This window comes from Oxyura jamaicensis, chromosome 15 (genome assembly GCF_011077185.1).
Source record: "Oxyura jamaicensis isolate SHBP4307 breed ruddy duck chromosome 15, BPBGC_Ojam_1.0, whole genome shotgun sequence".
NCBI lineage: Eukaryota > Metazoa > Chordata > Aves > Anseriformes > Anatidae > Oxyura > Oxyura jamaicensis.
In genome coordinates, this window is record NC_048907.1 from 11,577,145 (window position 1) to 11,591,819 (window position 14,675).

General features: G+C 44.6%; 1 protein-coding gene across 21 annotated transcripts in view; it reads right to left on the reverse strand.

Moving 5' to 3' along the window:
- Positions 1-14,675, reverse strand: part of FBRSL1 (fibrosin like 1) — a 514,295-nt gene that overhangs the window by 264,696 nt on the left and 234,924 nt on the right. For 17 of the 21 annotated variants that reach the window (XM_035340842.1, XM_035340837.1, XM_035340848.1 and 14 more), the window contains one exon: positions 14,349-14,384. The exons of the other annotated variants lie outside the window; for them this stretch is intronic. In XM_035340842.1, coding sequence (XP_035196733.1) covers positions 14,349-14,384 — 36 coding nt within the window. The remainder of the gene's footprint in view (positions 1-14,348; positions 14,385-14,675) is intronic. 21 annotated transcript variants of the gene reach the window in all.

The following is a 14,675-nucleotide window of genomic DNA, read 5'->3' on the forward strand; positions in this document are numbered from 1 at the left end:
TCATTTATGTATCAAGAGCCCATCATACTGCAGCAACAGAAAGGTTTGTGTGTTCATCTTGTTTAGTTAGTGCCTACTAAGGCTTTCTATACAATGCCCCTCATCCTGCAGACCTGGCCCAGCTCCCCAGGCTTTCTGCCCTTCCATTGAGGTCCTCGGTCTCTGTTTCAGTATCGGATGAAGGACACAACATAGCGAAGTTAAGAAGAAACTCTGGCAAGACTGACAGACAGACAGAAAGGCCAGTCCCCCAGGGACCTGCTGTCATCTCTTATCTTTCCTTGAAATATTAAACAATTGTCACCCTACCTTCTCATCTGGCACCAGACAAAGCGTTTGTGGAAATCGCCCCTTTAAATCCCTCCCCTCCACGCTCCAAGTAGGATCCTTAAATAGGATTTATATAATGAAGCTGATTCTGGCATGCCTGAAAAAGTTCCGTTTGTTAAGAAAAATACTTGAACAAAGATGTACTGTGAGACATTGTTTGTTTGTTCTGAAATACAAATATGCAAATAAGGACACAATATGTTTTAAAAAAATAATAAAGTCTTAAATAGATGCCCAAAAATAATGCAGCCAAGCTTGAGAAAAAGATGTGAATATGAAAGCTGTAATTATCTAGCAGTAGGGCTAATCCAAAGAGATCGGCTGGAAATAAAAAGAATTAGAAAAAAACAAGGGAAGTGCTAAACACATGAGGCTGCAGCATTTGGTTTCAGAGCGGGCAGGTGGTTTCCTTGGCACTTGGGCAGCAGAGAGCATTTCAGACGTGCAGCATGCTCTGAAGCCCCTGCCACCGGCTGCTGGCTCGTCGCAGGCTCAGAGATCACACTCGCTATCCAGTAAAAGCAGCTGCACCTTCCCTCTTTCAAAATCCCATTAATGGCTAGATTTAGATGCATTTGCAAAGATCTTTATGTTTCTTTGCAGATCTGGGCAACAGCTAATGCTACCACAGGCTGCAGGCTAACCTCCGTTAGCTATCTGACTCTCCAGTTCAGTTCTGGTTGTCACCCAGCCTCCAGGAGGGTGAGACTTCTGAGCTGGGACATGCTCCATGTCGGGGTGAGCAGTGGCTGGTGCCCCCACGGAGGGAGGTGCCACCAGGCCTTTGCCTCTTGCAGCTTTCCAGCAGCTGCTGGAGCTGATGACGCCTGGTCCCCTCTAATACCAGCCCTATGATGCTTTGCCTGACCAGTTTCAGCTTACACTCCACACAGTCACATCCCCTGGGTTGCAGGCTCTCCTAGACCGGCAGACAATTTTGGACACGGCCAGTCCCTGTTGGTTCCAGGTGAAAGAAACAGGAGAAGTCGCTGACCTGATACAATCTAAGACAAAGGGCTTGGAGAAAGAAGGGGAAAGAGAAAATGACATTCAAAATAATAGATACATGTAATTATTCAAACTGTAGGTAATGCTTTAAGAATAAAATATATCCTCCTAGTCCCTTCAGGTGCTCTTCATCCCACATCCTCCGAACGGGCACGTTATGCCAGGGGATGATCTTCACAAGGCCTGACATTCAAGTAAGGGCAGCAGTTTAGTCACCTCCTCAACATTTTGCACAACAATTAACAGGAGCCTCATTTTTACTACGTTACACTTCAAAGATGTGGCCTTGCCTTGGCTAAGATTTCATAGGAAATCTTAAAGGGGACGTGTTAAAAACTTCTCTAAGGAAAAGCAGCTCAACAACAACAAAACCTGCAAAAACCTAGAGCACAAGAACCAACCGCACACACATACACACTCACTTCCAGACATTTAATTACAAAATATATGCGTATGACAGACATCAACAAGCCTACAGGAAGATTCCTGCTTCAGTATTCAATGCAGCTGCAATAAATATTTCAAGGTTTCAAATGGATGCTTTGCAATAGCACAGTTTTCATTTGCACAAGTGCCGCAAGGAAGAATTCAACACATGCTTAAAGCTAAACCAGAGTATTTTCCTGTAAAACTTTAATTGGGAAACTGACACTATATAATCTGTACATCATTGCCTCCGAGCTGTTGTTAAAAAATTAAAGCTGTATCAAAAGAACTGCTTTGTTAAATTAACACGTTATGCATACCAGACAATCTGCACCAGGGAAGGAAATAGCTTTGAGTCAAAAATGCGCTGATTGTTACGGTTGCCACTGAAAGACTCTGAGCCACGCAGCACAAGCAGACAAAAGCATCCCACAGGCCCTGTATGCAGACGCATGCCCTTACGAACATGTGCCATTCAGTAGCACACTTTCCATCCGTGTACCTCAACATGCAGCAGCAGCGAGCACCTCTGCCTGAGGTTCAGAACAGCCTGCCCAAGGACACATTTAAAGTACTAATTTAAAGCCTCATTAGCCCCAGGTCTCTCTCTGAAGCTTGTCCATCGTAACCCTGCAGTTTGCTCAGCAAATATACAAGGAAAACAAATCAGGTGCCCTAAGTGGTCCTGAGAATACGACCACCTTTCCTGTCCTAACCTTTGCAAGCCCGTGTCACTGCCACCACCGCTTTGGCTTCTCGCTAGTCCAGGCTCATCAGGCAGCTGTGCTTTGCGGAGTCACTCACTGCTTGGCGTGCCCAAACTCCTGGCAATGGGAGAGCCTCAGAGAGACCAAGTCTTCCAAAAACATGGGGGGTGTTCCCTCAGAAAAGACTGCTTCCTCTCATCTGTTTCAAGTTGTTCACCTCCAATTTGAAGTGCCCAAGTAGTTTTTGAAGATTTGATCTCTATCATTTCCTCAATATGATTTTACAGCTTTGCACGTGAGGGGCTCTTTTAGTCTCATCCCGTGCATCAAGAGTCTGAGGCACCGCTGTGGTCTGCAGTGAAGACAGCTTAACAGTTTTGAGGCTTTTAAGATAAGCAAAATTTCCCTTGACGTTGTAAACTCTTCAGGTGGTTGCAGACAACAGTTTCTGCTTTTTTGATGTCTTCTCAGAAAAGAGCTCACATAATTTTATCAGTCTCTGGGGTGACCATCAGATAACCAAGCTATTCCTGTCTAAACCACTCAATGCATCTCCACCTTCCTGTCACTGGCAATCCACAAGACAACCAGGGGACTCGAGTTAACCGCACGGCTCACAACTTAACTGATTAAGTAGGTGGGAACTGATGCCAGCTCAGCTCAAAGTGTCTTTCTCTGCTAACCAGAAGCTCGCCGCAAGCTGTAGAGGGGAATGACCACAGATAACACACTGATACCGAAACCGTTTGGTGAAGTTGCAGCTTCCTGTTTGAGTGCTCTCACAATCTCTTCGAAATGAATCTTCGGCAGGAAACTGGCTGCAGTGAAATAGGCTGACTGGGTCATCATGTGGCGTGTATTACTGGCTCCTCTTTTCTAGGGACTATTCATTACCCTCTCCTGCCCTCTTCCCTGGCTCATTAGAAGTGATGCAAACCAGGGCTCTTCAGAGAACAGCGAGTCCTGAGGGGTAGGGAAAGATGCTTTAAACAAATCTGTGACCACCCTCCACCCATCCCAGCTCAACGCCTGCCAGTTACACAGAGCTTACTGGCCCCAGGCTTCTTCATTGTCATATCCTGATCTTCATGCTTCAAGCCCTTGTCCTCGTAAGCCAGTCTGCTGCTTGGCCTAGATGCTATTGAGCAGCTTTGGAAGAATGGTGCGAATACTGTGCGGAAAATTTGTCCTGCAGGCTGGAAGAGGAGGTTTGATCTAACTTTGATCACGAGCCTTACAACTATGGTTGTGTCAACACCTGCTTGTATCTTGCTATGAAAAATGCTTACAGAGAAGAACCTTTTAAACATGAGTGCTTTCTGAGAACAAATTCTGAATCTTTGGTTGCTTACAATGTAAGTAGCCTGCTACATGTAATGTCTCAGCTGTTCATCCTGCTGCCTGCAGTGTGAAGGTCAGCCCTCACCTAGTGAAGTCAGCAAGAAATTTCTTCCACTGGCTTAATTTGGCGTTCTTAACCAGGACACAAAAAGAGGGCACATGCGTGGCTTTGGTGACTCATCGGGAGATCACTTCTGGAGTTCTCATAGCCATCAGAAGGACCTGATGATACATGAAAATCACCAAGAATTATTTTGAAGAGAAGTAGTATTAAAGCTTATGGGAGGTAGGGTGAAACCCTGCAGACAACAATTATGTTTTGACTTGCTTACCTCTGGCTCTTTGTAGAGTATAAGTGATATGTGACAAAACAGAGCTGTTAACCACTGAAGTTGACAGCACTGGTTCATCAACCTGTTAAAACCGATGTACGCTTCACCCACCTCGATGTTACAATTTTTTCCCCTTGGTAATTACTGACTGGTCTGAGTGCGATGGTGCCTGAATTAAAACCACATGCTATGCAGTCTGTACCATCCTTCACAGTACCCTGATCACTACCACAGGGCCCAAAATCTTCGCGTTCGGGTCAGTTGATTGCAAGGGTACCAGGAACTGTCCCAACATCAAGTCCAACCATGCCCAGAAAACGTAAGAACCACACCCCATAGCTTCTGAATCAAACCCCAAACTTGTTTTTATTTACAGGCAGCAAAGTATCAATCTAAAAAGATTGACTGAGGTTTGCAAACACCTAACAACCACACAGTCCTATCATGTTTCTTGAAGACCGGCAATGAGGCTTTCTGAAAAACACATGGCAAATTAATCAGACCAGAAAATTCCTCAGGATACTACAGGTCTAGGCCGTAAGTGTTCAGGCACACAAAGAGCAAGTCTTACCCATCATACCACACAGAGATAAAACGCAGACAGACAAGGTATGAATCAGGCTACATTCCTGTAGAAACCACTGCAGACGTGTCTATTATGATGTAACAGTGTGTTAATCTTTCCTCTGTTCTGGTTGCAAAACTCTGAATATTCACAATTGGTAGTACGTTACTGTATGAGGAAAGAATCCTTAAATAAAGTGGTTAATTCCTTTAAAATCAAGATGTGGTATTATTTGAGTGTAACTCAGCTGCACCACGTAAGGACCCCGAGTGCTTGCTGTTTTTTTTTTTTTTGAGACACATACTAACACCATAATCAAAAGCAATTTTGAGCTCAAAACTGACCTCAAGGTTACAAGACTCTATGGCAGACTGCTCCTTTTCACTGGAAATACATTGTGCAGCCAAGACGCTAGCACATACACACCGGATGGGCCACAGGGCTAATTAAAAAGTAGCTTTGGTGCTCGTGTCTGTTCCAAGAGCAGGTTAGTAAACCAAACTTTAAAAAGTGATGAAACAAAGTGCTACAGGAGCAGACAATTCCCACAAAAACAAAGCAGGGCTCAGAGCGATGAACACTTCCATTCAGCCTCTGTGCCTTTGAGTTCCTGACCTGTGATGAGCTGAAAAATGAAAGAACAGCTACAATCAGCTGCAACTAAGCTGAACATCGGGCATTTTGAACTGGAAGTTTACATCTTCTCTTGTAACATTAGTCTCATCAACCAGCAGGTTTTAAAACAAGACTTACAATGACCAGCTTTGGGGTATATCAACCACTGGACTTCTGAATTACACCCCTGCCTCCACAACGCCGTTTGCTCAAATGAATAGCCTCCCGATAAGAAAGAGTACTTGGCTTACCTCTTACCAAACAGTACTGCAAAGGTCTCCCACCCCAGCGCAATTCATCTCGCACATGGGCTGCACGCTATGGATTTGCCTACATTTCCCCCCTTGAGCTGCATTCCCTGGCTGTCTTCAGGTTCTACATCAAGCCTCCTACGGTTTCGTTTATTTATTTGCCATAAGAAGGAGAAAGGGCACCTGGGTGTTATTTCACTTTCTAAAATGTCACCAGCAAGTCATGGTGACTGGGGCTGGGATCAACAACGAGGAACTGCAAAGCTGAAATGCTAACACGATGGGAAGTGAAAGCCCTGACACCATGCAGGAAACATTTCACACGGCTGAGTAGGGCTTCCATCTGAGTGCTCCTCTTCTAGCACAGCAGATGAGAAGTCCAGTCTTTCCAGCAACGATTTGAGTCTTGCAGCAGGAGCCAAACTGCTCTCTGGGCTCCTCCCCTGGCTGGCTGTCCTTCCTACAGGAGCAAGCACGGTGCCATTCCTCTCTTTTCACCCCTCCCAAATGGGGGAGCGCTGCCTTTCTGCTGCACGCAGCTAAGTTCCCCACTATATTTATGTCTTAGCAGCCTGGTATATTGCAGCCAGGCTGAAACATGAAGTGAGAAGGAGTGAAACCTCAACCTGCAGTATACAACAGATCTCCCCCCATGTGCAGTTTTCACAGCAGAGCCACCACACCTTCAATATGCTACTAAAACCATTCTGTGGCATGAGATCTGCCTTAGGATTGTATCTGTTCTGTTAAATTAAAGCTGCATCTTTGTTTTCTGACACTGGCAAAGTTAACCTTTAAAGTCTTTAACCTTTAATAACAAATCCCAGTTGAAAGAAGGAGGCGGCAAGAAAGAAATGCATGTGCTGAAACTGAGTGAAGACCACCAACCTACAGGAAACCCTCCTTGCACGGCAGGTATACAGCAGCTAGTTTTATCATCAATCCAAATACCCGACCCTCTGCAGACCTCCTTATTTCCCTGCAGTTCAACACAGGTAAAACCATTTGGGGACATATTAGAAATCAGTCCCTGAGCACAAGGGCAAAAGGTTATTCCACAGAACTGCACAATTAAATATTTTAAATCCTACAATGCACAAAGAAGACAGCGTTCTCTAATGCCAATAGACTCACTCAATCCCTTTTCCTTGTTCTCTCTTGTTCATTTACTATTAAGGTCAACAAAACATCATTTGTCTCATTTCTACAATAGCACTGCGAGTTAATGTCACTGTTATTTCCTCTGCTGCTCCTCTTACACTCCGTGGTTTTGGGTGTAGGTTTCTGCAAGGGCATATTGAGATATGAGATAAAACAAGAAAGCGTGAACTCGCCTGCCACATGAATTTCCTCCGAGGAACACACCACAGCACCCAGCACAGCAAACTCCAGCACGCTCACGCAGCCCTCAGAAGTTGGCTATTTTAACCCCTTCTCCAGGCACAACGCCCTAGCACCGCCAGTTGTCACTGCACAGGACTAACAGAGAACTACAGAAGATCAGAAACAACCTCTCTCCCCGGAGAGGCTCCACACTCATCCCCTGCTCATTGTATTCATCTGGTAAGTAGCCCTGATTCTAATCAACCGCCTGTTTTAATCATCTTTTTGTTGATTTTGGTAAATGGAAAGAAAAGAAAGGTAAAACAAGGCAAAGGCTCGTAAGGAAAGAGTTGGGAGAACAAATAAGGATGTGAAAACCACTCAGACAAGCAAATACCCTGCCCTAACATACAAGGAAAGCTATAGCTCATATATGACACAACTGCCTCAGGAGAGTCTTAATCAAAAAGGTCCAGAAATAAAGACCAGATATTCTCAAAATCCTTTGCCTTTCCTCTCCAGAAGGGTGTAATCCTTTCCAGGCTGGTGAATTCAAGATGGATTTTGGACAACTCTTCATTTCAGCGTGCAAGGCCATTGACAGTGAGGTTATCCTGCCCCGAAAGCTGAGAAGCACAGGGAATTTCAGGGGCTGCATTTGTATAACAACAGCATCTTTCTAGACAGATTAGCCACGGGATCCCCCACAGTGCCCCCAGCCAGACTGGGAGCAATGGCTGGGAAGATTAAGAACGTGGGCAAAAATCACACAGAAGTCATCTGCCCCTTCCCTCGAGGGGCTCCCAGGGGCTCCCAGTGTCTGGCGGCTGCAGCTCGCCTGCAGCTGGGGGGTTCATGGAAATCGGCATCGCCCCACGCTGCTGGTGCCGCAGGGACAAAGGGCACTGCTGCTGCCGGAGCACTGCTGGGGCAGCTCCGAGGCCGCCCTCTGCAGCGCCACGGGTTCGGGCAGACAAACTTAGCCAGAGAGGGCCCTTTGTGCTTATTTATGGCTGAGGAGATGAGTGAAAATTTATGGGACTTTTCATCCTAATTAAAAGCAGAAGTCTTCTAAGAAGAAACAGATTTTCAGAAAAGGGAACTTCTAAAGGAAAATGTGTTGTAAGGATGTTCATGGGCTCCAGTATTTGTAAAGCTGAAGTATGCAGTTCATTTATGTTTGTACTTCTGCTTACGCTTTTCATAGGACATTTCAAAAACCCTCAAGAGCTCCCACAAATCTGGAATAATATATGCCCTCATTACTCAACAGCACTGGAGCTCACGGGTTATGGGAGAGACTCCAAAGTCAAGGGGCCAGCTCCTTGGCTGGCTTACAGCAGCCCGGCCCTATCTCACACAGCACTCGGCGCTCAGAACAAACAAACTTGGAGTATTTATTCAGTAAACTCGGCTTGTCTGGGTGAACTCAAACATGGGGAGAGTTCTTGTGAAGTGAGGCTATTTAGGAACACATGCAAAGAACTGCAGCAGACGTTTTGGACTGACACCCACAATTACGTTCCTGGCTCTCCAAAATCCTAGCTATCTCACAGAGAGACCTCCTTCAACAATTTCCATTATATATTGTTACTTTTCTATTTCTCATCCTCTGCACTGCCATTGCTCTTACAGACCACATTGCTTTATCACAGTCCCTTCCTCTTTTCTCTTTCTGAGTACCTGCCTTCAAAGAAGACAGAGCACTGCTTCACCTGAAGGGAACATATCTGCCATTCTTCTTCTTGTCCAGAAGAGGAAGACAATTACAGTCCTTTTTTTTATACTTGGCATCATGGCAAAACAAGATTGATACTTATTTTGGAATGATTACTCCTTTATTCATAAATCCTGTCCAGAAAATCTTGCTCATTTTGCCAGCCCACAGGCACGCTATTGTAGGAAATGCAAATTAAATTCACTTTTTTTTTTTTTTTTTATCATTTAACTTTGGCTCCAGCTCAAGGAGTTTTAGATTCATAACAAGAGCCCTGTTTCCAATATTGATTTTTGGCAAGGAAAAATGCTAATTTATCAAAGGTCCTAAAATACAATGATTTTTCCAGCCCAGCTACAAAATTTTACCTACCTACAGAGGAGAGATTTTTCATTAGCGTATGACAGATCAGCAAGTGGAGGAACCCCATTAGTTACAAGTCAGGTTTGCCTCTGGTCACTGAGCACATTTCCACACTCACGAGCTGAACCACAGAAGAATTCCCAAGCAGAAGCAATACATGCTTCAGTGCAATCCTTTTGCTGATCTTCGTGCAGAAATGGATCTCTCTCAGGATGCCAGATTCTCAATCACAGAAGTGGCAAGGTATATAACCGTCACCTGTGGCGTTGAGCTGAGCTGTTTATGACAAAGAAGCCACTGAAGGTGTTTTTCTAAATCTGTCCCCAGCCTGAGAGCACAAGAGCATCCTCGAAGCACCGGGCAGACCAGCGCAGCGCTGCGGACCAGCACGAGCTTCCGCACGCTCGTGTAACCATTACGCCAAAACGCTGAACCTGCCTGTGCGTGCACCGAGGGCTTCTGGCGTGGGAGCTGCCTCCTTAGCGGGGACCATCTGCGTCAGGGTTTCACAGAGCTGCACTGAGCTGGGGCAAAATTAAAACAGGCCGTGAAAAGAGCTTTACGGGGTATATGAGGGTATATAAACCTGCAAACAGTCAACAGCTCAAGGCTGATGATTACCTAGCACTTTGCAGTCTCTCATACCTGTCCCCCTTCCCACTGCGCCTGCTGCTCTAGAGACCACCTCCATGCTGCCAGCCAGGCGACAACTCCCAGCACACGTGCCCATGGCACCAGCTAAGGAGCTGTGAGCAGGTGAAGGTGGTCCTGGGCAGCTCCGTTTGGTGACAGCACCCCGTCCAGCCCCACCAAGCACACAGCACTGATACGTGATTCAGTGAGAGAATCCTGCAAGGCCACAAAGATCATCACTAACAGCTGGGAAGCCACAGCAGGCTGCAGCCACAGGCGGGTGGCGCAGCAGGGTTCAGGGTGCTCCAAGCGCAGAGATGCTTGTTCCTGGGCTGCCTCCCAAGGCAGAAAGCAAGCGGGTTGCGTGGTGCAAGTAGCATTGACCTGGCTCTGGACGCCCCGCTCAGCTCTGCAGGCCTTTGGGACTTTTTGCAAATTTCTTGACACCCATGAGCTCGTCTGAGTTATTGGAGATGCCTGTTTCTGGTGCTCAACAAGGAAGATGTAAAATCAACAGAATTTGATGAGCTGCCAGGGATTCAACTGGGCTGCAAAGACTCTGATATTTTACAGGAGCTCAGAATAAAAATCAGCTGCCGCTGTTGCCAAGTGTGTGTTACTGTTTTTACGAAAAATAAAAATCTTTCAAGAACAAGAAAAACAAAACAGAGACATCTCATCCTCCTGCACTTTTGTTCCCAGGTACACTCAGACAGGTTGGTTCACTGCCTACCCATTTGCCATATGCTTTCAAGTTTATTCTCTCCTGCATTTTAGACCCTTCCATTTCAGAAGAGGAACAGCTGCACAGATGTTCTATAAATAAACTGCATAATTTATTGGAAAAGGTTTTTTGTTTATTTTTTAAGCTACCACATATTCCTGATTCCTTCCTTTACTACACTCTGCAGAAGTGAGTCACGTTCAACTGCAGCTTGCGTTTGTCTATATGATGAGTCCAATGTTATAAACAACTGCAAGTTTTTAGCCATTAATAACAAACTGTAAGTACTGATTTTATGTTCGTTGTAACTACTTTCTAAGTATGTTAGGTCTTTAATTGACTTAGCTATCAGAAATTTGAAAAATGGTCCACGGAGCAACTTCAGTGATACCTACTGAAACCTCAATATGTAGCCAATTTCTAATTTTACATTTATTTTTCAACAAATCAGTGCCTTTCCAGATAGACAGGCCTCTCATACTGTTACCAAAAAGCCAATCTGTTTTGTCTGCTCAGAGTACACAGCCAGACCTGTCTGACTGAAATCACTCATCTCATTTGTGTGTGCAGGAAGTGTGACAAATGGCTAGAGTAGTTTATCGCATGTATGTAACAATCAAGTCATAAAGGGAATAAGATATTAACCTCCATAAACAAACTAGCATTCTGTTTCTCAGCACAGCGGAAGTATACATTCAGTAAGATAAGGACATGGATCACATGCTGCTGATGAGATAAGGAGCCTGCAGAAACAGTGCAGACACAGATACGTCTCATGTTATCCATGTCAAACTATGTGTCTTTCAAAACCTTATTTTGGGAAATTGGTTTGTAAGAAATTTTGCCTGTGACCTCCTCAGACAAGCTGTGGAACTACACACCAAGTCACTGTTAGCACCGCTTTGGAGGCCACGATTTTCAAATGTGGAAATGAAATCTACGTGCAGCTGAAGTTAGCCAGAGGTCTCTGTTAACTTCAGCGACACCAGGATTTCGGTTATTTAGGCTCCGTGGGAAGCCTGAAATCAATGAAGCTGTTGGAACATTCAGCACTCAGGAGCTAGTATGCAGAGCCTTCTATTTAATTTTCTTAACTTCAGCTCCCGGACCCCAGTTTGCCGCGGCAGGCGGTGCCAACCTGAGCTGAGCACACAGGCAGGCCTTGCCTGGCTTGTCCTCTGCAGCCCAACTGGATGACTGAAGCCTTAGACTGAGACTTTTCACACAAGAGGTTCGAAGTACTCTTTCTGCAAATGGGCATTTCCTTAAAATGTTCTTTTTTTTTTTATTTACCAGTGTTTCTAAAACCAACCTGGTCTGCAAGGACAGCTGAAGGAAGCTAATGGTGAAGCGTGCAGATTTGAAGCAAGCTAATTAAAAATGAACACGCACAAAATAGTTTGTGGTATTTAAACAGCTGCTTATGAAAGCCGGTACAAGCACTTCACAGAGTAACGATATATATCATCATTTGGCAAGTGACAGTCTTCAACGACACAAGCCGTGCACAGATATCAGGAGGGTATCAGGCAAGTACAGGAAACGGTGTCTCCACCGTGCCTCCTGCTAGCACTACTTCTTAACATGCTTTCACCATGTCTGGCAAACAACCTATTCGATGTAAACAGGGGCAGAGCCAAATACTGACTTAGTGTTTCATATACAGCTGCTTTCACGAGAAAATGAAAACTGTTACAGGATATTACGGACAACCCCTGGTTTGGGGCCAGTCTTCTTGAATTGGTGGTCTGAACATCTCTGCCACCTGGGAGAATCCGCTTCCAGCACAGGTTTGGGCCAGCGAGGTCTGGCAGTGCTGGAAGTGATAGTGTCTGCCTTATGCTGAATCAATTTGGAGCAGCGTTGGAGCCTTAAGGGAAATGGTCAGCCTCAACAGCTGGTAGCTGGTGAGGCAGAAGGCAATTTAATAGGGAAAATGACAACCCAAAAGGAAAAGCAACCCCAGCTCACACTGCTCGGGATCTCAAAATACTGCCTTGGCGCATAGAAAGCTCTTACCTCCCTTCACAGGTTAGGGGTTGGCTAAATAAAAGAAACTTGTCCCCAAACATGCACAGAGAAGGAGCTAGAAATCTTCTCAAAATAATTTATCTCAGAGACAGAAGTAAATTTCTTAACCTTCAGTGATGGTGGAAAACAGTCCTGTGATTTACTGGCCTAGAGACTCTAAAAAGAACTCTTTGGCCTTTTTCCATTAAGATTTTGAAACCTATATTATAGCCAGTGGGAAACTGCTTCATTCCCAAACCATGCCCTCAGTCGTGAAACCTGTGAAGATGATTCATTATTATTCATGTGCTGCCACTGGCATGCATGGCATTTTACAGACAAAAAGAAGATACAGCATCTGCCTTTAGAAGCTTAGGTGAATCCAGCTGTTCGTGTACAGGGGGAGCAGCACGCAACTGGTCTGCAAGTACAGATTTAAACCCCTGTCCTAGAGCAAATGTTCCTCATCACTCGGTGAATTAAGTAACGATACTCACCTGGGATGCTGGAAAGCTTTACAGAAGGATACTTAGGAGACACGTGTCATTACTGTCTAAAGATTTGTGACAACATTCACAATACCATAAGACTTTTCAAGTCATGTTATTTTTAAAAACATTTGTGATTTAAATGTGCCTAGCTTTGTATTATGTATTTCTGATAATACATAGAATAACGTGAAACCTTGTTGCCATGAAATCAGAATATAAGTTGTGAACTGCCTAGCAATTAATTAATTCTCTGTGCACACAGCACCAGGTAGGACCTCAAACCAGGTAGGTTCCATCAAACATCTCCAAACAAATTATTTAAAGAAAATAATTCATGTGATTATAATGAAAAAATGTGTACCAGTTCTCTCATCAGCTTCCTAAAGGATATAAAACGTACTCATTTTGATTGATGGAAAGTGAACTGCTATAGCTCTTGGTAAGAGTTTTAGACCGTGCGGCTAGAAGGCAAAACTTTATCATGGCAAAGGTCATGAAAAAAGCAATTACTGTCCATCAGTGTAGGCAGGAACTGCTAACTGCATGTAGACGTTCTCGTTCAGATTTGCATACAAGATGAGCAAACACCTTTACCTACAGCCTTCGCACTAGCAATGAGGGAATACATGATGCATTGGCTGAACAACCAGGATACCATAATGGATATCTACATGGCATACATTCCTTATGAGGCACACATAGTGTGATTCCAGGAATTTTCGTGTTGACATTACTAAGCCACTCACACCCTCTCCTATTTCTTTATTAATACATGCAATAACATCTATGTGCCTGCCTTTTTGGACCACTGAGCAGCAAAGGTACCCAAATAAATAACTATACCATCTCTACGTGAGGAAATGTCATTACTGTACACACAAATAAGGTACATGTGAACAGAAACGGTCAATTCAACATCACTACTGCACTGTATACGCACGTAGATGTGCCCTGGCCCTGCACCACCAGCCCTACAGCACTTATACCTGGGACCAGCAACGCCGTCCTCTGAAAACAAGGCATTTTTTTCTGCTACAATGTCTTGTAACTCAGAGCTTGTAAACAAGTGAGTATTGACTTTTTGTTCAGACTGGTGAGGGTCACAATTCTTCTTAAAGTGCAGTAATTTTCACTTTCATTTTTGTATTTAATGCACAAATGACAACCTATGCAGGGCTGAGAGAGAGAGGAGAGGAGGGAAACATCTCCCATCGGTGCTGAAAACTCCCCTCTCACGTCTTTTAGTTCTCAGGAGATGGCTATCTAGCACAAATGCACCATAAAACAACCAGAAACCCCTCCCTATAGGCATAAAATTAAACTCAAGGAGCCCCCAGACTCCAAATGCTCTCATCTCAGAGCTGTCCCTTGCCATGTACATGACAAGCCTCTTCTCTAAGCCTATTTTTTACGTTCCGCATTTCTTTCGTGTCAGTGGATATGCAATAGGTAATGTAAACCTCTGCAATCAACATCAACAGAAGTGAAAGAATTAGCTGTAAAATGACTTACGGAGTAGCCTCTTCCTGAAAGCGATTGAGCAGAACTCTGTGGGAGGAAACAATATGCCACAGTAAGTAATGCAAGAGATTCTGTGTAATGTAAGATAAGATCATTTTGAGATTCCCTCCCCCAGCCCAGTATTCCTTAGGGGAAAACTTCACCACCAGAGCGCCTCCAATTATCTTCTGACATTCTGAGTGCTGCCACAGGAGTAACAGCAAAAGAGCATTTCCAGGTGAGGGCTCCAGGGCTATTTCAGACAAGGGTTTCATAAACTACAGCAGAGCTTCGACAGTGCCTTCCAACTAAGGTAAAAGCTCTCAGAGTGGGATACAT